Source organism: Clavelina lepadiformis, chromosome 5, assembly GCF_947623445.1.
Source record: "Clavelina lepadiformis chromosome 5, kaClaLepa1.1, whole genome shotgun sequence".
Lineage (NCBI taxonomy): Eukaryota > Metazoa > Chordata > Ascidiacea > Aplousobranchia > Clavelinidae > Clavelina > Clavelina lepadiformis.
Window position 1 is genome coordinate 23053458 of NC_135244.1, and position 24152 is coordinate 23077609.

A 24152-nucleotide genomic window follows, 5' to 3' on the forward strand; every position below is an offset into this window, starting at 1 on the left:
CCCGCTTTAAATTTAGGTTGTTTTACTATGTCGGGTTTCCCGTAAAGTGTTTGCCAGATCTCTTCTTGAAATTCTACATCACGCCGACACAGATGCAACGGATAAGCTCGTCAGCTGCGCCCTTGATAATATCGTTGCGTAATGCTGGCTTAGATTAGACTTAGATTAGATATCGGAACGTTACGCCTTACTCGAGCAGACAAACCTCATAGTCATAACTGAACGTCACAAACCGGGGGAATTAGCTTTTAAACTTTAAAAAAATTTTGTGCGTAATGCGTGATGCGTGATTTGTGCGCTACTCATCAAATCACCAATGATTAATAACATGGGTTTAGATGTATCAAATTCTTTAATGTTAGGAAGCCCTGCACTGCAATGTCAGCTGTTTGGTGTTCAAAGTACACACATACACCATATACACCGCTGTAACACCGGAACCGGCCACATCGCCACCAAGCGGTGACCTTGTTGTCACCACTTTGACATGTTGCTTTAATTATGGTTGCACTGATTGTAGGGTGATATGCGCGGTATTTTTCAAAGATCAGTTTACTTTTGCTTTTTATTCGTATTTATGGATGCCACGCATTGTGAAGCAGAAAGGCATGGTAATTGTTCCATCTATGATCTTTGATTTCGGATTTTAAACAAAAGGTTTGACTGCTACCTGTCATGGTGAGCTTAAACCTTTGAATGCCTCACTTTGGACGCTTTCTACTTTGAATAATCATCCTTATTATATTTTACATGGATATGGTCCATATAAATTCTACAGTACACGTTACATGGCCACTTTTGGACGAGAAATTGTGCTCGCTCATGTGGTAGGTTATTTGTGTGAACTTTGTAAATAAATTTTTGTAAAAACCCAAATTACTAAAAAATTGTGGATATTTGTTGTTGGCTGTGAAATTTTCTTTTTATTTATCTCAAGCATCTTCCTATGACGACATAATGCAAGATATGACGCACGCAGTGTAAATTTAATACTTGGAATTTTTTATTTAGAATTTGTTTGTACCTTCGTTCTGCGGTTCAAACATTTTTTATCTAATTTGACGTCCGTTGCTAAACGCGCAATATTTCCTGTGTGATGTTTCTATTGCACTTATTTTGTGACAACCTTCGCTTTTCAACAATTTTTAAAATAAACAAACACTTCTCAAACAACTCCTTGTTTTTTTGACAAGATTAATTTGGTCAAACTCGCTGTGTGAGCTGGCTACAAGCCACAGACAAGTTAATTGCATTCAAGGTTGCCATGACGTTGAGTTGCAGAATGGCATCTTGTCTTGTTTGATCTGTTATAAAAGCAGTTTAGTGTCCCATCGCTCTGTGCACAATGCTAAACGCGTTAAAACTAAAATTCGTGCATTTAATCAACTAATTATTCCGCGTAGCGGCATAATACATAAAGTACGAGTACTGCAGAGTGCTTAGATGCGCAGGTTCTTGAAGCCTGTAGTTGAATTGACGGAGATAGTCGTGGACAATGGTACATGATTTCATTCATGTCAGAGTGGAAAAGTCATGGAGTGTGACGCAGCAAAATGTTAATTGAAAGGCTTTTTAAATCGACTCCTTGACACTTAATCTAGAAAGAGAGCAGAACGACAGGCTCAGATTGGCACAGTAGGATCGTGTTGGGCCTACAACAAAGACTTTGAAGGATCGACAAGATCCTTCAACCACTGGGTTGTAGTGGCCTGGGTGGCATTTTTAATACCATTATATCATTCTTGGGAAAGTGTTCGCCAGTTATTTATTGAAGTATTGTTTATTGATAAAACTGCAATTGTCGTTTAATATTTGGAAACTTTCTCTAAATAACTTCATGTGAAAATGCCGTTTAGTACGTTACCAGGTGATTTCATAACATCCTAGTTTTAACTGAATGTAATCTCCATTACCAACGCTTTATTTTTATCGTTCGCACATTCTGAAATGTTCGTGTATTTTGTGTCGGATATTTCCGCTCACACCGCTCCACGCTGTTATAAGCTCAAACTTCTACGCGAGTAACCGCTCAGACGGAGAGATACAGAATTGTACGAACATACTACGTTAGTCGTGTTAATTACAATTCTTTAGACCTGTTTTAAATGGTGAATACTAAGTTTGTGATTGTGTGTAATATTCGGAACCTGTACAGTTCCTACAATAAAGGACCGTTTCCGATAAACTGTATCTGTAATATCGTAAGAGCTTTCGGCTAGCAAGAGGTTAGAGAATTCTAACCGCACGCAACCACGGAGTCAGATCATTAATTCGGCAGGTAAACTAAGTCCAAATAACATGCGTTAAGACTGATAAACAGTGCAACAACCTCTGCAGGGTTATGAGCCCAGCACGCTTCTACTGTGCCACTCTGAAGCTGCTCTATATCAGCTGAGATCGTAAATTGGTTGGTACTCCAAATTTTGGCCGTCACAACAACTTTTACTTTTACTAGTTTAGGCTTATAACGCTACAATTATACAGTTAAAAATATGATTATAGGAGTTGTACGCTACTGTAAATGTAAAAATGTGCAAAAATACTACTTAGAATCCAAGAATTAAAACTGAAGAAGGGATTTCATTACTCAGAAATTTTAGTCGATGCAACAAACATTCTCATAATTTATTGCAACGTTTGAAGTAAAGTAATAAATAAAATCAGACCTACTTCTGATGAATAAAATGCTTTCTACTGTTTTGGCTCTTGTATTCATTCTTCGTACTAGTCGCAACTTTCAAAATTTCCTATCTGTTCCCTACACAATATGTCTGTTTTGACATGACTCCTACGTTACGAAAGGATTGATTGGGTGCAATACAAGAGAAGTCAGAAAAATAGTATCTTTGTTTTTGGCCTATTGAACTGTATAGTGAGACCACTGAACACACAACAGGACCACCACAGAGACCAAACAAATCCTTGTTTTTTGACATGTTGAAATTAGCTCAATATTATCTTGTGTTGTTTAGTGTGTTATAAAAACAGTCTAGCGATCCAATCGCTCTGTGCTAACTGCTAAGAACCCGCGCAGTGCCGCAAGCAAGTGAAACCATCGTTTTCGAAATCTTGGTTCAAGTACAGATCGATACATCGGAATATGAAGAATGGTGAAGTAGAGATCGATATATCAGACGGAGATAGACATGCACAATAGAAAGAGCGTTAAAAAGATGATTGCCAACAAACTGAAGTTTCTAATCTCAAAATTTATATATTTTGCAACTTTGAAAGAAAACATTGATTTCTGTCATTTTCCAGTGTTCCCACTTTCCTTTCCGACATTTTCCAGCATCCCTGTTATAGGTGACGCGCAAATTTGACGACACAATTATGGGAATCCCCCAATGTTTTCTTACAAATTGGCGGGAAGCGACGTGACGTAGATGGTCGTTGGTCATGCCCTGGCCCTCGTGGTCAGGGAAGGTGTAGCCTAGTTAAAGGCATAATTAGCGGATAGATTTGGAGAGCAATGCTATTTAAAGTGTGGAAAGATTATAGTAGCCTATGTCTTTTTAAGTTAAAACTAGCATATATATATCAATTCATAAACTATCCTAATTGCATTTAGCATATTGGCTAATTCGGTAAATGGCGGCCGATAAAATAGCCCAAGTGTCTGCCGATGCACGCCGGACTGCGGAGTAACCTAGGTCTCTGGCAGTTTTGCCGAGATCTCGGGGTTGCAGACGAAAAATTCCGTTGTGCAGGTATACCAGAAAACGACCAAAAATGTATGCTTAGTGTCTCCGCTTTTTCGAGAGATCGCTCTTCTTTTGGTGAACAATACCGTTTCGACTGAAAAATCTCGATGTAATTTGCGGCAAGTTGTGACTGCTTGATTTTCGATGCCGAATTTTTTCTTAAGTTTCAATTGTCTTTTCACAAGTCTTAAATGTATTCTCACCAGATCAAACGTTTTTGCATTTAGTCCCTTGATTTGACCAACTGGAAATATGCGATTGATGACGTCGTTAAGCCACCAGTCCAAATAACAAAGTTTGTTATGTATGGGTGAGAAATCCTCCGCCCAACAAGAGCTATTATATGTGCAATTAATTTAATCCTTCGCCCACTTTTCAATCGCACCACCAGTTGCACGGAAAAAACCAGCTTGTTTTATTTCAAATGTCCGCTACAGAAACTTGCCAATGAATGGCATTTAATATATAATGTTAGTTCAGTTGACTGTCACTACTTTATACCATTCTGAAGTTGTTAAGCAGAATCATAACTATAATTGTATGTTGCCCAAAATTTCTGCATTTGTAATGAGAAATGAATTATTGTGAAGATCTTTATTGGCCTATTTTATTGTTAGGATGACTAGATTTCATGTACATAGTTGTCTGAGATACTTCGAACAAGTCGGACAAAAATAACTATAATAAAATATAGTTAAATTCATCAGCTTCTGGTAACTATTGCAATATATGTAACAAAACTAACGATATTTGTCAAAACAACTTTGTATTATCCAGGATTTCAGTGTTTTCTGCATTTAATTATCTTCATATATTGCATTGAATTAGAAAAGGAGCGTTGGTTGCATTCATGCTCTGGAGTAGTCAATCGTGGAAAATTTCTTTGGGTAGGTTATCTCATCATCAATGGATCTGTTTCCTTGTTTGCAGAGGGCATTGTTTGTGAATGCAAAGCTCAGAAAAAGCAAAGAGTTATCCTTCCAGCGTTTAACAAAATGGTACCAGCATTTGAATTTAGGTTGACATAACTTTTGACGTTGCATGAGTCCGAGCCAATAAATTGCACTTTTATAATCCAGTGGTAAGATGGTGCATTGGTGCTGAAACATAATGATAACACATCAATACTACAAAATCTTACAAGCATAGCTGCTTCAAATCAACCTTTTTGTGGAAGTAAAGTGGCAGAAATGAAGGAAAGACACGCAGTAACTCACTGCAATTTCACGTTGACATCCAAACCAACCTTTCTTGCTCATCCAACTCCAATCTCAATACAGTGGTTACTCGGTTTATGTTGACGAAGACGCCACAAGGCCCAAGTAGAGAACAAAATGGTTCTTTGATTCTTTTTCGTCTGTGGGGTCAGACTATCCTTCTGTTTGGGAAGTGTTCACATTTGCACATAATCCTGCCAGACACCGTGTCCTCTTGAGCTTGGTAAAGACCTAAGGTGATATTCCTGATTGCTGACATCACAGAAGAAGCCACAAGTCAATACAAATTTTACTACATTAATAATAATGTATAATATCTCATCCCGCAAAGATTATTCTTAAGTAGTTTCGACACTAACAGTCTTGGACTCCTTTTAAAATCCTCTGTTACATCATAAGCAATAAGCATCTTTATCTCATTGTAGTCAAGTTTGTTGGGAAAAATCAAGAAGTTTGAAGCCAACATAGATGGACCCCTTTCAAAATTCTTCTGTATTTTTTATTCCAAACTATTTTAGTTGCTATTGCTCACAACTGCACAGTGCCGTATCGGGCCGTGTTCTCATGAACCAGCTAACGGACAATAATAAGACGTCATAACTCATAATAACAACGACACTTAACTTTGTTGAAAGCTCTTGAGTTTTAAAAACTTTCGGTATCTCACCTTGCTGAGGCTGTCTTCCCAGCCATTGTTGGCATCAAGCCAGTAAAGACATTGCAAGGTCGACGCAGAGAACACGGTCGATGTGATGGTTGATATCTTGGCCTACAAAGGTCAGGAATATTTTAACCTTTTCAACTCTGCTTCCATGACACCACGAGAATCTCCCTCAACATCTATGAAAGCAGATCCAATGGCGTCGCTTCTTTTGTTACATCATAAACATCCTTACCTCATTGTAGTCCAGTTTGTTGGGAAAAACCAACAACTTTGACACGAGCAGCGAAGGCGCCCTTGTAAACTCACCCGTGCTTCTTTTATGACCCTGGGTCCAAACCACCCTTGTAACAGGGTAGTGACCACATTGGCACACAACCATGCCGGAAACCGTGTCCTCATGAGCCTGGTAAAGACATAAGATGATGTTAGTTGCTCATATCACAGAATAATCCACAAAGCATTCACTTAATTAAAAATGCTATATTCACAAATCACAAACATGTTCACTTTTCTGCCTTCAATATCCCACCTTGCAGAAGCTGTCATCCCAGCCATTGTTGGCATCAAACCAGTGAAGACACTGCAAGGCCCAAGTGGAGAACACGGTCGATGTGATGGTTCCGGCACGGTAGTAGCCTGGACCCAGGTCAGCACAAATGGTAACATTGTAGGATCCAGATCCTACAAAGGGCGCCTTTGTCGTCCAGTGGTAGGAGGGAGCTGAAATTTAATGACAATATTTCAAGAACCATAGAGACTGAGAATAATATCTACTCCACAATTACCTTTCTACAGAACAAAAGTGAAAGACAGTATGATGGAAACATGCACAGTAACTCACTGCAAATTCTCACAGACGCTCATACCAACCTTCCTTGTCAAACTCCTTTCTAGCCATGGTGATATCTTGGCCTGCAAGGGTCAGGAACATTTTAACCTTTTTAACTCTGCCTTCAATATTTCCAACTACAATGTTGAGAATTGTCGCTTCCATGACACCACGAGAATCTTCCACAACGTCTATGAAAGCAGATCCAATGGCCTCGCTTCTTTTGTTACATCATAAACATCCTTACCTCATTGTAGTCCAGTTTGTTTGGAAAAACCAACAACTTTGACACGAGCAGCGAAGGCGCCCTTGTAAACTCACCCGTGCTTCTTTTATGACCCTGGGTCCAGACCACCCTTGTAACAGGGTAGTGACCACATTGGCACACAACCATGCCGGAAACCGTGTCCTCACGAGCCTGGTAAAGTAATATATCACCTTCCAGAGCCTGTCTTCCCAGTCATTTTTGGTATTAATTTTCATTTATTTTAATTTTTGTCTTCAATGTGGAAAAATTGTGCTGACGCAGGTGGTTGCAAGCATTTTAATATTTATCAACATTTTCCACAAATTCGACGGGAAATGTGACAAGGCCTCGAAGGCAGAAACGTGCATTAAGAACCAATCAGAGAATGTGAAAAAGTTATTAGCGTCAACGCGGCCACCAAACCCACTGAAGTTAAGACACTGCAAGACGTAAGGAATGGTTCGATAGAATGGTTCCGGACTATTCTAGTTCTGGGAAACTTCCTAAAGCAGCACCTTGTCCTCATGAGTCTGGTGAAGACATGAGGTGATATTATTGGTTGCTCATAGCAGAAAATAATCCGCAGAACTTTTTAATTCGTAAAGTTCTACAATTTTACTTTGTCCAATATCTCATCCCCTTTGCAACCATGGTATGCATTGAACCAATGCAGTTCAGCTCATACTCGGAACAAAATTGTCCCGACCCAGATTTGTATGAAGTTTGATGCTGCAGGATCCATAGAATGGTGCTTGAACCTTCCTTCATTACGAGAGAGCTAAAATGAAATGACAACATATCAAGTCACTACAGACTTTGCAAACCGGCTTCTGTGTTCCCATGAAACTGACATAGACAAAAACACTATTCTTGGCTGCAGAAAACAGAAACTAATCTGCAAAATAATTTACTTAATTACCTGTTCTTAATATACAAGAAAATTCTCTTTTGTGTGTTTAATTTCCCATCTTACAAAGGTTCTTTTAACAACAATGCATCTTTGGCGTAAAGGCATTATAGATGTAGATTAAGTAAATCATCATATTAAAACTCATCTGGCAAAGTATTTTCATATTTTGCACCATGCTTTGCATTATCTTCGTTGTTTTTTGTGCCTTTATGATGTAAGGAGATATTAAAACATGCATATCGACAGTAAAAATAGTTGCAAATAAACTTTTGTAATTGAAGAGTTGTATTGAGAATTATAAGTGACTTGCATATAATATCTAATCAACTATTTATTCTATTTGCTTCGTATGGTTTTGCGCTTATTTCAACAAATGACATGACATACATAGCTGTATAATGCAACTTTTCACATGTGTTATCCCTTTCAATCTAAATTCGATTCCTAAGAGTCTAGTATTCAAGTTACTGTTTCGTGATGTTATTCTTGTCGTGTATTTGGAATAAATTATGATGTCATTAAAATGAACATTTATATGGGCAAGTGTTGTCAGGTTGAATGCAATTGCTATTATATCCAGACTCTTGCAGCAGAATATTTCATGACAAATAGAATGACACTGTCAATGAAGCCAGAACAACCAAGCTTTTATCTTGCAACAATTAACTATTGTTGTTACCGAACACCATCTGAAAAATGATGACACACAAACGTTCTTGACCTATTTAAAATAAAAAGCAAGATGTATGATGACACACTTATTCTTAATATCTTTACACAATTATTTCTTGGCTTGTAGCCATTACTTGATTTTCTCTCAGCTATTTCTCTTTTGTAAGCAAATGACTGAGTGAATACAGTACTTCATTAAATGACTAGCAACTGAGTAACATACAAGAATATCGTCAACAACAGTTCTTGTTAGTAAAGACATATTGGAAGTAAATTGCTGTATCTGAGAACGGTCTAAAGTTCTATTGCAATGGGGAGGGAAGTGATTAGTAATTAATATTTTCAGCATAGGAATGTAACGGTGACAATATAAACTGCTAAGGCAATTTTTCGTTTTACCACAGCTAAAGGAATATGACTAGGCTAAAGCACCAACTAAGACTGAACTGTATCTTAGCATTTACGTCAACTAGTACAAATACCCCAACGATGGTTTAGGTTAATTTAACGCAAAGTGTTCCTGTTAGGCTAAACACCTAGTAAGCTTTTATTCACTTAAGTGCGTTATATTCAGGGCTTTGGAGCCGGAGCCGTACATTTCCAACGGAGCCGGAGCTATACGTGAAATTCAAACGGAGCAGGAGCTGGAGCCAGTTGTTTGAAAAGCAGCTCCTGCTCCGATGTATTTCATAAGATGCTATGCCACTAACCTACTACTATTGGCTGAATTTACACAATTTAATAGCAACCCTTCACAAAATTAAGAATTGCTGGGGATTTGACAGCAGAGCAGTCACATGTTCATAGCTGCAACCGATGGTACTGACCACTAGGGATGTGCCGCGTAGAAGATTATTTATTCGGGTTCGTGCGAACTCGAATATCATGAAGGTCGACACGAACGAATCCCGAATCTATTCCTATTAAAACCAAACAATTAAATTTCCTCCAAAACTTGTCAAATCTTGCTTCTAAAATGATGTAATCGATAAACAAATCGCTTTCTGTTGAAAAATAGTGTTAAAACAACATTCGAAAAAGCAAAATCATTGTAAGTACTGCTGACTCTAGTTTAGCATTGTCGGGAAACTAGATCATCATTTTTTACGAAAGTCATTAAATTTACAAGTAATATTGTATTCGAGTCTGCCCGAATCTTTCATAAAGGCCATATTTGGCGAATCTATTCGGGTTTGGGTTCGTATTGGCCCATCCCTACTGACCACTGACTGACCCATTGCGCTAGATATTCCAAATTGAGCGTTCATCCTAAAACTTCAGTTTTTGAAGTAATGGAACCGGAGCTGGAGCAATTAAACATTTAGGCCTATGCCTGCTCCAAAGCCCTGGTTATACCTATTACTATTTATTTATTTGTGGCAGGAAACATTCTATTCATGCTTAAATAAAGCACCGATTGCCTTTGTCACTCACAGTCATTTCAATTGTTTCTCTTATTGTAGAACAATGTAAGAGACCTGCTTTAACCTTCTGCCAAACTGCACATTTTAGAAATGTTTTGGAAACAAATTCCTAGGCGGGAAATTCCCTTCTGCGAGTAGAAATAAAAATATTATACAACGTTTTTTATAAGACTGGTTCGGACAAAACAGCAGATGGTGACTTGTATTTGTGTTGTTTAGGGACCGTTTAAAAGCTTTGGCCTATAGTGATATGAGATGTTCATGTTTGAATTGCAGAAAACCGTTAAAGAAATACAGAAACATAATTTCAAAAAGATATTTCTGACGCTAATCATCTGGGGCAGAGCAAAGAAATTTCCGAAGCTAAACGCGTTGTAAAAGATTACATAGGTTTGACCGACACTGACAAATTACACTTATAATTTTCTGGGTTAGTTGTTTTGAAATTCATAACATACAAGAACTTTAATCTCATGTTATCGACATGTTGTTGTTATGGTGGTTGTGCTTAAAGTATTGCAGTAGCACTTGCTGTAGCCGCGGTAATACTTGAACATACTGGCGCCACAAATGCTCACAAAATAACTTTATTGGGTTACAATAATATAATGAACAAATGCTAATTTCCCAGAAGTCTATTCAACTTTTCTCTTGCTTCGTAGTTTTTTGAATCTTTCCGAAATTTCGTCACGGATCGTGAATACGGTCCTGTAAAACATGATGTCATAAAGCAGCTTACGTTGGATACAAATCGAAGATTATAACGTCAAAATACCTGATATGTTTTCTTCCGAAAGACATGAGGTGTTGGCGAGTTAAGCGCTCACGTCTGAGCAACTTCAACTCTCGGAAGGTGTTTTCCAAAACCGCAGCAAAAAAATTGACAAATATTTTTATGAAAATGAACAAAATTAACAGAAGGAAAATGCTTCCTCTGATTGGATAAGCACGAAGAAGGTTTGTTGACGTAAACGCTTCCATGGAAAAGCCTACAACCTAAAATGACCTTGAGTTACTTCACGAACAATTAATGCGTCATATTGAAGAAGTGTGACTCACAGATTGCATAGCTTTGCTCACACTGCTGAAATCTTTGCTTCTTCCAAAAAGCACCAACCCTGAAAATGAAGATTTTCGATCAAATCTCTGATTCGCGTAAAATTTGTGATTAATTATGACAACCATGAGCTTCGAACTCACCAACATGGCAGAAAGCGATGTAGAGGAAAAATATGTAGAGTGAAAGACCTAGGACTTCAAGCTTTGCTCTATGTATGGTGGCGTGCATGAGATCAAAAATTGGATGACCTTCCATGACCTGAATATGATGATGTCATAATAAGATTTTATGACGGGTACTGATGTTGATGACGTCATATTCTTACCTTGACGGTGTACAGCATTGTGAAGAAAGTACAAATGGACAAAAGGCATTTTGTGAGGTAATCTGTGAAAGCAGCCATGAGGTAGAGATGGAAAGATTTCATGTTATTCCTGTAAGCTTGGAGCGCTTGGTCCGTGTAAGTCACTCTGTGTGAAAATAACATCATTTATAAAATCCCTGCTTGCATATATACACCTCATGATTACGTCTAACTCATCACCTGCTAAGGTAAAGCCCAACCACCAGTGTTGACGTCATCAGAATAAACAAGAGCAGAACATTCCACAAGTTCTTGAGAAAGCGGAAGCCTTCTTCCAGGAAGCCGCTCGCTACCTCCACCAAGTGGTACAGCACCAGGACAAGAATGCCATATAAGGCAACCTGGACCGCCACGTCCCAAGCACGCCTTCACAGGAAATGACGACATAACTTCGTGCAGTTTACAATGTTGTTAGGTCATAATCTACTTACTCGACGTGGTGACTTCGCATGAACATCAATTGTGGCTTGACGACATAGTTGCCAGTGTTTGATATTTCTATGGCGACCATAGTGACGCAATATATTCGATGTGGGACGTTGTATAGGACAGTCTCAAGCATGAGGAACCTTCAAGGAAATAGTTTGAGTGAAATTGACAAGATTTTGCAACAAATCTTTCCACAAACCTCGTGTATCCGTCAATCCAGCCGAAGCGTCTCATATAATGAACTTGGTCACGTGTTTCGTTGGCTAATTTTGAAATTGTGACGTAATACCCCCCTGGATTGTAGAAGAGCGCGAGATCACCGATGTAACTACTCAGCCATGACGTATTCGCCGTCGAATACTTCCAACAACTGCATCGTGACGTCATTAAATATAAGCGTTAGGTAAAGTAACTACCACTTTTCAAAAGAATCTGCACCGCTGCGTTGCCATAGTTACCTTTCATAGACGTCATGTGAGGGCTTTGTTGCGTGCGTAGGAGGCTTGGACCAGGTGGGTCCATGAGTCCTCTTTTCTTGGAACTGATTTTCGTAGTGAAGTTTACACTGGTTCGTGTCGGACAAACCGTATTTAAATGCTGAATCGCTGTGAACACAAGACGTACCTGCAAAGTAAAGGTTCAGAATTCAAAATCAGTCTAAAGCGTTTCCACATAAATTATCAAGAAAATATAATTCTTGTGGGAACAAACCTTTAATTACTCGCTTCTGACGTAATGTTGGGGGCGTCAGAATCACCAATTGGTTGTCAGGGAAATGCGTCAGGCGACCAATCGAGAACTTGTCAGCCAATGAAAACTCGACCCAGTTATATACGTCATTAGCCGACGACATCTGAGAACATATTGTCATGAAATGTGGCATTTGGAACAAACTCGTCATAAATGATGTAATTATGAGCTAATAATCAACCTTTCTGTGTCCATCCAACAACATGTTCTGCACAGTTTTTCCAAATTGAAACGAATTCCTGTCCGTTTGTCCAAACGTCACAATAAACAAGAGCACCAAAAATATTAGGTGAAGCGATATGTTCTGTGACGTAACAATAGAATATATCGTCATATTCAGCTTCATAAATTTATTCCATGAAACTCACTTTTATCTTTCTTTTTGTTCTTATTTTTTCCTCGATATCCTGGAGCGTGATTTCAAGTCTTAGCTGAGAAGGAGGACGATAAATCCGATTCCTTGACCGCTCCTCGTCCTGTCTCCTCTTTATTGCGTCACAATCACCGCTGTGAGATCTCGGCGTCACTTTATTAAAAAAATAAATCATCAAAAAGAATCAAAATGGTGCTAAATCATAGTTGTGAAATGAACCTGAAGGGGGCAAAGGTGGAATCCAGTCGCGAAGATCGAGTTTTGGGTTATTCACCACCTTGACGTAGGCAATCAAGACTTCTTTTAGAGGCTCCAGAATTATGACACTTTGAAGGAAAGCAACCGATACAGAAACCAACCTGGAAATCAAGTTTCAACAACTGTTATTACGTAGTCTTCATTTGACATTATGATGCGACAATGTCTTACCATTCTTTGCAAGTTTCTATGCCATATGACATTCCATACAAGGCGCAAAGCACAGTCGATGTGAGGACAGTTGCAACCAGTAATATCCAGGCAATGTATATGAAGAAGTGAGGAAGAACGCGGGAATCCCCTGCGTTGGGATCATTCTCGACGAAAGCAATCCCTCGATGAGGACCAGTACCTGACACTGCCACCCGCTGACCAGCAAAGTGTGACCTGGAAACACAAACAACTTAAATCTATGAACTAAGACAATTTTAATGTAAACAACTACCTGGCAGAAGGAGTCACTTGCTCAGTAACAAATGACAATGTAGATGGCTCTTGTGATGATGTCATACCAACAAATGATGATGTAGATGGATCTTGGGATGATGTAGATGGCTCTTGCGATGATGTGATAGCAATAGATGGTGACCTAGGTGGCATTGATAAATATGTCTCAAAAGATGCTGATGATGTACTTGGTTGATCTTTGTCGCGAACAATGGATGATAAAAATATTTTCCTCATTGGAGGTTTCAAATCATCTGAACTTTCCTCTTCAAATCTAACTCTTCCACTGGAAGGTTGAGGCTGGGAGATGGCATCATGTTTACTGTGACCTTCACTTGAAACATGTCGTGTAGTTTTAGTGACGATAATGGAATGTTTACGGCCACGTTTCCCTGTTTGATGACTCTTCCGGTGAAAATTATCACTCTCACCCCGATGGTGTTTATTAAGAAACTCTTTCTTCAGCTTTCGTCTCTCTCTTTTATCCATCTTGTCACTCGCTTCTTTGCGTTGATGATGATGAACTCGACGGTCTACAATCAAATCATGTCGTGAAGTATCAGCAACTTCAAAAGCAGGATTTGCACCATGCGGTTTTACTCCCTGATGACTTTTAGGACTTTTTTCGCCACGATGTTGTTTCTTGAGAAATTCTTTTACCAACTTTTGTCTTGGTTTATGATCCATCTCATCACTTGCCTCTTTGCGTTGATGATGATTTACTCGACGCTCTTCACTCAAAACATGTCGTGAAGTATCAGCAACTTCAATGGCAGGGGCTTCACCATGATGTTTCACTTTAGAGATGATTTTGCTCTCACCACGATAATCTTTCTCGGGAGATTCTTTATTCAGCTTTCGTCTCACTTTTTGATCCAGCTCGTTGTTTGTTTCTTTGCGTTGATGATGATGCACTTGATGCTTTTCACTCAAAAGACGCTGTGAAGTATGAGCAACTGTGTTGGCAGGAGTTTCACCATGCGGCTTTACTCCCCAATGACTTTTGTTCTCATCATGATGGTCTTCATGGAGGAGAAGTTCTATCATCCACTTTAGCCTCTCTTTTTGATCCAGCCCATCATTCATTTCTTTGTTTTGATGATGAATTACCTGATGCTTTCCACTCAAAACACGCTGTGAAGTATGAGCAACTGTGTTGGCAGGAGTTTCACCATGCGGCTTTACACCCCGATGACTTTTGTTCTCATCATGATGGTCTTCATGGAGGAGAAGTTCTATCATCCACTTTAGCCTCTCTTTTTGATCCAGCCCATCATTCGTTTCTTTGTTTTGATGATGAATTACTTGATGCTTTTCACTCAAAACACGCTGTGAAGTATGAGCAACTGTGTTGACAGGATTTTCACCATGCAGCTTTACACACCGATGACTTTTCCTCTCGCCACGATGATCTTTCTTGGGAGATTCTCTCTTCAGATTTCTTCTCTCTTTTTTATCCATCTTGTCATTCGCTTCTTTGCGTTGATGATGATGAACCTGACGGTCTTCAATCAAATCATGTCGTGAAGTTTCAGCAACTTCAAAAGCAGGATTTTCACCATGCGGTTTTACTCCCTGATGACTTTTATGACTTTTTTCGCCACGATGTTGTTTCTTGAGAAATTCTTTTACCAGCTTTTGTCTTGGTTTATGATCCATCTCATCACTTGCCTCTTTGCGTTGATGATGATTTACTCGACGCTCTTCACTCAAAACATGTCGTGAAGTATCAGCAACTTCAATGACAGGGGCTTCACCATGATGTTTCACTTTAGAAAGGATTTTGCTCTCACCACGATGATCTTTCTCGGGAGATTCTTTATTCAGCTTTCGTCTCACTTTTTGATCCATCTCATTGTTTGATTCTTTGCGTTGATGATGATGTACTTGATGCTTTTCGCTCAAAACTTGTTGTGAAGTCCCAGAAACTTCAATGACAGGGTTTTCACCATGCGGTTTTACTCCCCGATAACTTTTGCTCTCACCACGATGTTGTTTTTGGAGGAGTTCTTTCACCCACTTTAGTCTCTCCTTGTGGTGGATTTTGCTCTCGCCATGATGCTGTTTCTTGGGAGATTCTTTATTCAGTTTTCGTCTTTCTTTTTGATCCAGCTCGTTGTTTGATTCTTTGCGTCGGTGATGATGTACTCGATGCTCTTCATTCAAAACTTGTTGTGAAGTCCCAGCTACTTCAAAGGCACGGCTTTTATCATAAGGTTTCACTCTATGGTGGATTTTGCTCTCGTTATGATGCTCTGTCTTGGGAGATTCTTTCTTCAGTTTTCGTCTTTCATTTTGATTCATCTTGCCAGTTGCTTCTTTGCGTTGATGATGATGAACTCGACGGTCTTCACTCATAACATGTTGCGAAGTCTCAGCAACTTCAACGAAACTAGTTTCTCGATTAGGTTTTACTCTGAGACGAGTTTTATTCTCAACTGGAAGTTGTTGATGAAAAAGTTCCAATTTCAGATTTTCCTCTTTGCTTCCATCTGCTACACTTGGATGATGTGAGACCGGATTTTGTTCATTATTTACATTACTTTCTTCGTCATCGATACTTTTTGAGTCAGTTAGCAATGATTTATGCGGCCGTTGCGATCGGCGAAACATTGTTGTTATGAGAAACGTTGCTGGAGATGACAACAGAGCACTCTCGATTCCTTTGTTACAAATCAAAAGAATACGACGATTAATTTAATAAATAACAATCTCAACCATGTCTGTCAAAACCGATGTCAACTGAACTCACCGACAGCCACGTGCCACCACTGAAAAGTGTAATTACCGACGGCTAAGAGCAGTCCCTGCTGCGCGTGGTTGTTCCCGTGGAACATCAACGCGGTCAGCATGATCATCAAGGTTATCATGAGACAACACGATAACATTTCTATCCTGCCCATCACGTGACGTTGCCACGGGCGCATTCCATAGAATGCGTACCAAAGATATCTGCAGTATTGTGGAATTATATGTTAATAATCCGGTACAATTGTGAGATATAAATTATCTCAAACTTTACCTGTCTCTGAGGTGATTTTCCAACCTCAAGGGGAACAATGTCCTGGTGTTGTGCAGGTCTTTGGTGCGTGCAGCAGGGACCACGTGGTCTATGACATGCTTGAACCAGCGGTTGCAGAGGAAGAACCAGCAATGATTTTTCTCCAGGTCTCTTACCACAACCCTCTGGAGGAACCTAACGTAAAAGTTACATTTAATAATTCCTACACTTCCTGTTGAGTTGTTGCTACTTCATACCACTCTGGGCTGTGTCCGCCATTATCGTGCCACAAGCGAATCGCAGTGATGTCTCCAAGACACTCTGACGTGGTGATAAGGAACGATTTCACACTTCCCCTGTTCAAAATCTTTGTGTGGTGCTGTAAAAAAGCATTCATTATCAGTTTATGACTTAATCAAATGCATTTCAATACATTATGACGTCACAATACCTGAATGACATGAGCACTACTGGTGGCCATATTTCCAACGAGTCGGAGGCAGACTATAGCAGAAGTTCCAGAATTTCGTCGACTTCCGGTAAAAATCGTCACGATGTAACGATATTTATCGAAAGGACTATTGTCCGGGACTTCCACACACAGATCCTTGAAAATAATTGCTTTTTAATTTTGATTGATCACTTTCACATATGACAGTAGCACTCCATCACAGTTACACAACAATAGACACGATGTTTAAAGAATCTCAAGCATGTCTTCATATTCAAGCGGATATTCAAATATTTTCACCTCAGCCTCCACTTGCCGGTCTTTTGATCTCGCCCAGATTAGTCCGAGTCCATACAAGGAATAGAGCACAAATAACATGGAGAAGACAATCGGATTTTCTAAGAAGCGCTGCCACATGTTGGAGGAGATCTGAACATGATTTCATCATTTGAAAGTGATACCTTCTGTTACATCATAAACATTCTTACCTCATTGTAGTCGAGTTTGTTGGGGAAAACCAACAATTTCGACGCGAGCAGCGATGGCGCCCTTGTAAAATCATCCGTGCTTCTTTTATGACCCTGGGTCCAGACCACCCTTGTAACAGGGTAGTGACCACATTGGCACATTACCGAGCCGGAAACCGTGTCCTCATGAGCCTGGTAAAGACATAAGATGATGTTAGCTGCTCATATCACAGAATAATCCACAAAGCATTCAATTAAATAAAAATGCTAAATTCATATAAATTTTCACTTTTCTGCCTTCAATATCTCACCTTGCAGAGGCTGTCTTTCCAGCCATTGTTGGCATCAAACCAGTGAAGACACTGCAAGGCCCAAACAGAGAACACGGCCGATGTAATGGTTCCGGCACGGTAGTAGCCTGGACCCAGGTCAGCACGAATGGTAACATTGTAGGATCCAAATCCTACAAAGGGCGCCTTTGTCGTCCATCGATAATGTGTTGCTGAAATATAATGACAATATTTTGAGAACCAAAGACTCTGACAATTAAATCTACTCCACAGTTACCTTTCTACAGAACAAAAGTGAAAAACAGTATGATGTTACACTCACTGCAACTCATGCACAGTAATTCACTGCAAATTCTCACAGACGCTCATACCAACCTTCCTTGTCAAACTCCTTTCTAGCCATGGTTATTACTTGGCCTACAAGGGTCAGGAACATTTTAAGCTTTTTAACTCTGCCTTCATAGTTTCCCACAACAATGTTTAGCATCGTTGCTTCCATCGCACCACTCGAATCTCCCTCAACATCTATGAAGGCAGAGCCAATGGCAGTGCTATGGCATGCTGAGCCGTCACATTCACTTTTAACCCTCAGCCATATCTTGCTCTTATCGGGCTGTTGAGGCAGGCTGAACTCTAACTTTAGATTCTTTGCTATTTCTTTACTGATGGGGAGCTCGTCCCTCCAACCTGTCGTTATGCAGACTGACGTCACAGAATCAACTTTTAGATCAAATGGACTGAAGTTGGCTGAGGTTGAGTTATAGCGAAAAATCTAAATTTTTACAAAACATTCTTCTGAATATCATCGCAATATAATGTAAGTGATTAAACAAAGCACAATTATTACCTCGACATTGATGACATCATCAGTTATATGCGACTGCAAGTTAGAAAGTTGTACGAACGAGGTGTTAGCATCGAAAGGATCTGAAAATATTTCATTGTGGTCATAAACAAAGTATTGAAACCTATATGAAGAGTTACACCTCACACATGAGAATGTTGCTACCACTGTGCACTGTATGTGTGTGAACAACATGTGTGCATCAGATGTACGTGACTTATAAATTGAAACACTTCTTCCTTACTCGTGACATGACTGTTCAACTTGAACATTCTTCCTTCAACAGATTCAGTTTCAAAGGATATCGCCTCCTCACCAGGAGTCAATGATGCCATGAGCAACTTTCCCAGACGATTCATTCTCAAATTTTCTTCATTCTTCGATAAAAGTCGTTGTTAGTTGAATAATCAGATGCTACATTATTGAACAGGTTAACTTGGTTACCTTGAAAGGATAAAATCGAACAAGTCTCATCAATTGTGATGTTGTAGTCATACATGACCTCACAATGGAGTTTACATCTTCATATCGACTGGCAGAAAATGGAACAAAGCTCTCTACTCGATCCAGGATATCCTGCACATCTTGCTGTAATACAAAGTAACTTTCTTCTACTCAGTCTATATTACGGATAAATATGTGGACTCTAAATGCAAGTTTGTGTAATTTCAAACTTTACCAATTGAGTTTCTTCAAGGAGTTTAGGATTGTTTGTTACATGGCCTATTACATCGGCAACTTGTTTCACCGGCTCCAACGACAACATGGGATATTCCGCCATTTTGGAAACTATTTCCTTTCTCTGTTTCAGCAAAAATTTGTCTTTCAAATATAAAACTTTGACAGAAAATATAAAGTTAATACGTCACAAACTGACCTTTGATTGGTTGAGTTTGTTGGTTGACGATAAGACGAGAACAAACTGAGCAATCTTCTGCAGATTGTTACTTAACAATGCTGCATCCAGTTCATTTATTACATCATCGTTAACGTCATAATTATCAACCACAGTGACGGAGAGATTTTCCTCAACACAAGATTGGTCGGGAGTGCATATTTCTATGACAATCGTGACGTCATTAGATGAACGTCCAGGTGGAAGTATGATGTCATAGAGAACTGGATCAAATCCATATTGTAGAAGATATCGATGGCCTGGGAAGGATATTTATTTTTTAGAAGGATTTATGACTTTGTCGGAATTAATTCTGCTCTATTTCCACCTGACACTTTATTCACCTTTCTCTTGGAGGAAAAACTTGTACATCAGTTGGTATTTGCCTTCTATGTAACCAGCACATGTGACATTAAACTTGGTGGTATACGCACTTCCCATGCTAGGTAAAACAATGCAGCTACCACCACCATGAGAAGATAGAGTATTGAGGAAAATGGTCACTGAGGAGTTCTCTCCGTGAATATTGTAACCTGCACATGGAGGTCAGGTTTAAATTTGTGACTGAATTAGCACAATATAAAGGGGATTCACCTGTTCCTGTGACATTTGATGATGGAATAAGTAACGAAGCACTTAGTTTGCAAAACTCCTGATCATCACACAATGGCAGTTGATGTCCAGGATTTGGCGACAATGTCCATTTACGACGTAAACAATCATCGCACTCTAATTGTAGAATGATTGACAGGTGAGGAGAAAAGTACTTCCCACAGTTGGACCAACATCTGTGATTGATGGAAAGAAAATTAAATGAAATGTTTTTAGTTAGTTTGGGCAATTTTATCCAATGCTCACTTCAAATCAACAATCGGGGCTCGTCTTGGTTGAACAACAACTTTCTGATCTGCCAAAGTTGCATCGTAATGGGGTCCAGATATGATTAATCGAATGTAATAATGTTCACTTTGTCTGAGTTCATTCATGGATATTTCCATCACATGACCACTGGTCACCCAGAGAGTGTGCCAATCAAAGCAGGAATCTTAAACATGAGAAAAACAATTAAATCTTGAACAAAATGAGATTTGAAAAAAACTTTGAAACCTTTTCTCTGTATTTTCCCCATCACTATCCTTGTTGGAAGCTCTTCTTGCTTGATGGAGCAAAACCAGTTGTAGCCGATGTGTCGATGATATTTGTTGTAATCAATTGAAGATTCAAATCTTAGGACTGTCATGTTGTTGTCTATGCAGAGAAATCATAAGATATTAAAAATATGGTCCGATGTGGTCAACAATTAAAATTTAATTCATGAAAATATTTTATGAAGCCACATAGAAATCTGATAATAGCCCACTCACCAGTCTGAAGCACATTTCCTCCTAAGATCACAAAATGTAGCTTTTTCTTGGTAATTTCAATCAAAGTATAATCTTTGAGCTTTCCCTCCAACACATCACTTGTCACATTCTCACTGGTAACTTTAACCTTTACCACATACAAGCCGGGTGACAATGAATCGGCTCTGATGATAAGTTCTGGTTCAAATGACTCCTTCTCATATTCAACTTCATACGTATATGTTGCCATGTCCATGTCTGTTGCCACTGGGAACACCAACCATTTATATCTGACCTCAGACATATTCTTGCACGTGAATTTAAAATCCACGCTGAAGGTCAAATAATCAAAGACTTTCAATGGTTTTTCAAACCCTCCTTGATAGTTCCCATCTCGAATTCTCAGATTCTCCAAGCACGATGACGTCTCCAACACGTCAACCCATCCCACGAAAGGAAATGATTGTTTTGAATTCCTGATAAAACCAGTGACCTGCTGCATTCCAATGTGGTATAAAACTCGTTCAACTTTGATCAATTTGTAAAATTTGGCATCAAATGGGAGACTGGGCAGATCTTTGTGATCATATTCCAACTTGGAAATGGTGAAACTGTGGTTCTCTGGTCTTCCTTGTAAGTATATCGTCATCATGTAATCACCAATGTCACCTCTGACAAATGCATACACGTAATTTCTGCTGTAGCTAGGGATTGGCTTCAGTGACGAAATATACACGTTGTATATCTGTGGTAATGTTTCTATGAGTGCCCATGACGATGATTGAGAGACCTTGTTTTTAACTGTTGCTTCAATTTTGTATATTCCTGGTTGTGATAAATTTGTCTTGATCACCATTGAGTGACAATCTTGAGGGCAGAATAGAGAACCATTGAAGTGTGACAAGTTGCTTTCGATCGATTTGATTTGGATTGAAAGACTTATTGGGGCTCCTTGACTCACCGTCGCATTTATTATGAAATAATGGGGATGAAAACCAACGTATTCTTTTACTGCAATATAAAAACCTTTGATTTCTTCGTTCAAAATAACTGGTGTGGTATATATCATAAAAGAGACATTGTTTTGTAACAATAACATGGCATCATGTATTCCTGGTCCAATTAATAGTTGCTTGGTTGAGTTTACTTTAAAACTGACTTCTTCAAACACCTTCAACATAAATTTTGCCTCATCCAGAACCTGCTTTGTCTGTTGTTGTGCTATAATGACATCACCCAACAATAGGGAGTATGAAATAGGAAAACAATATCGGTGACGGAATACAAGTTCAACCGGGTTCAAGAATGTCTTGTCCATATCTTTGTGGGATATTTCTAATGTTGAAGGTGACAAGCCACATTCCACGTAAAGATTAACGTGTTCTGTTCTAAAAACAGCATTCTCCCTTAGAATGTCACATCTTGCATATATTAAATAGTTTCCAGGGTATTGATATATATGTTGTGCTGTAAAGGTTGATGTTGAAAGATTCGTCTCCGTTTGAGTGGAAGCTCGATTATGCTTCAGCAAACAACCAAGATATCCCTTCAAGCTGTCCCCACCACGTAGTACTGAAACAAATTGAACAACCTCCCCAGGCTGTACATAATGGCTGTTCATTGTAAGATGAAAGTCTGTAAAGTATGACAAATAAATGGTTTCGAAAGTACGATGGCATTACATATGTCAATTATTGACTAAAAATCTCACTATCATCAGTTCAGAGTTTTCATTTGTATGATTTGTGAAAAAACATGTTGTGCTTACTCACCAAATCGAAAATAATTAAAGGACATCTTAGCTAAACTGCAGTTCTTGGCATATCTTTGAATAAAAACAAAAACTGTTTCTTTGAAAAGGTAGTTTCCAGGATTACCAGGTCCACAAATTCTGGCCTCTGGCTTACTTGTTTTAAGAATCAGTAATCCACCAGAGCAACTACATGAACACAAAAACTATAGTTACTAAATCAACAAAAGACAGCAATTTCACTGCTAAACAGAATTAGAGTAGGCTATTTCATAACAATCAGAATTAAGAGATTCAGATTTCATTGTTCAGGTTTTCACAGAAGTGTGTCTAAGTAAAGCATAGGCCTACCAAAATTCTCAAGTTTCTCTGCTTTTGTTCAATTGTTATCATTTACCAAAGCAAGATTAAAACATAACGCAAAAACATTTATTAAACATAACAATTGCTACATCATAATTATTTCCTGATAAACGATTTCCCAAACCGCAAATATACAAATTCTCCCTCCCTCAGTGGAATTTCCCACTCCCTAGTACCAGGCAACACAGTGCTGTTATCACATTCCTCTGTGACTGTTCCACTTGCATTTCTAAGAACCATACTGAAGCCTGAAAAGTACAGAGAAGGAAATTAGTAAAGTCAGCAGCAACAGTTAATGATAATCAGAAAAAAGTTATCACTTAAAATGTTATATCTAAAAAAAACATTGTTAGAGCAAAGTTGGTTTTATTATTACTTTCTATTGTTGCCTTTTTATTTACGGCATTGCCAAGCAACTGACAGTAAACCTGGCAACTTATTAATGCGAGTTACCAAGAGTCTAAAAAACGCACATTTAACTACAAAAATCTTTCAACAACTGCAAAACTATCAAAATCAACAAGTAGCAGCCAAAGAATTTGTTGAATTTACAACAAGCCTGACTAATTTTGGTGGTTCACAGGCTAGATTAGACAAAGGTAAGGAACAAGTAAGCTTTATGAGTATTTTTGCATTGCATTGAAAATCAAACTATCTATTTCTTCAGATTGTACAAGCATCTACGCAAGTGGTTCAAGAACAAGTGGTATCTACCCGATATGGCTCAAGGAACGATTCCAGTTCACCTACGTCTACTGTGATATGGAGCTCGTTTCAACTAAGAAGGGCTGGACAACAATACAAAGAAGAATGAACGGGGAGATCAACTTTGAAAGGGGATGGGATGATTATGTCAGAGGGTTTGGAAACCCTAGCAGTGAACACTGGTTTGGATTGGAAAATATTTATCGTTTGTCAAGACAAACTGCTTATTCAACCAACAACTTAGGAACGATCTACATAAAAACACCAGAAGTGGGTTTTGATCTTGAAGATTGGGATGGTGTGAAAGGATTTCTTCAATATAAGGTACCTGTACCGAATAAGGCCCGGTCCCTAATAAGGCCCATTGCTCATATTTCGCAAACCCGTGCAAATAAATGAAAGATTTTGTCCCTACATAAAAACTAATATAAATTCATGATGGTTTACCAGATTTCATCCTTGTCACGTGATCAACCGATTCGCTAGAGCACAACAAAAATTTGATATTTGCAGTTAAGGTGGTTTTGTTAATTTAGAAAAAAAGTAAGTGAGAATTTGGCCGATTAAATGAACTGTTGTCAGCCGGCTGAAGTTTTCATGTAACAACCAACTTAGTATTGAAAAGGATAATGCACTTTTTTTTGCTAAAATTTTTCTGATGATAAAAATGTTACATTTTTTTCGTGGATTCCACA

General features: G+C 38.8%; 2 protein-coding genes across 2 annotated transcripts; both read right to left on the reverse strand.

The window, feature by feature from the left end:
• Positions 1-3940: 3940 nt before the first annotated feature.
• On the reverse strand, positions 3941-8312 carry LOC143458851 (uncharacterized). The gene is made up of 6 exons (XM_076955728.1): positions 7581-8312; positions 6456-7439; positions 6115-6305; positions 5818-5988; positions 4922-5761; positions 3941-4804 (listed from the first exon to the last, which is right to left on the reverse strand). Exons 2-5 carry the CDS (start codon positions 6577-6579, stop codon positions 5720-5722), a joined length of 528 nt encoding a protein of 175 aa, XP_076811843.1. The 5' UTR covers positions 6580-7439; positions 7581-8312; the 3' UTR covers positions 3941-4804; positions 4922-5719.
• Positions 8313-10231: 1919 nt separating this feature from the next.
• Positions 10232-22992, reverse strand: LOC143459609 (uncharacterized). Its single transcript, XM_076956824.1, has 35 exons — positions 22877-22992; positions 22412-22578; positions 20661-22274; positions 20404-20544; positions 20155-20341; positions 19891-20084; positions 19641-19829; positions 19279-19556; positions 19081-19203; positions 18846-18989; positions 18646-18778; positions 18405-18484; positions 17933-18329; positions 17579-17769; positions 17289-17459; positions 17101-17229; positions 16801-16956; positions 16607-16728; positions 16371-16544; positions 16101-16300; positions 13347-16011; positions 13073-13288; positions 12863-13002; positions 12639-12796; positions 12452-12574; positions 12232-12373; positions 11979-12144; positions 11720-11890; positions 11523-11660; positions 11272-11457; positions 11053-11197; positions 10868-10985; positions 10727-10785; positions 10443-10663; positions 10232-10375 (listed from the first exon to the last, which is right to left on the reverse strand). The coding sequence occupies exons 1-35, from the start codon at positions 22990-22992 to the stop codon at positions 10303-10305; spliced, it is 9627 nt and encodes a 3208-aa protein (XP_076812939.1). The 3' UTR covers positions 10232-10302.
• Positions 22993-24152: the final 1160 nt, after the last annotated feature.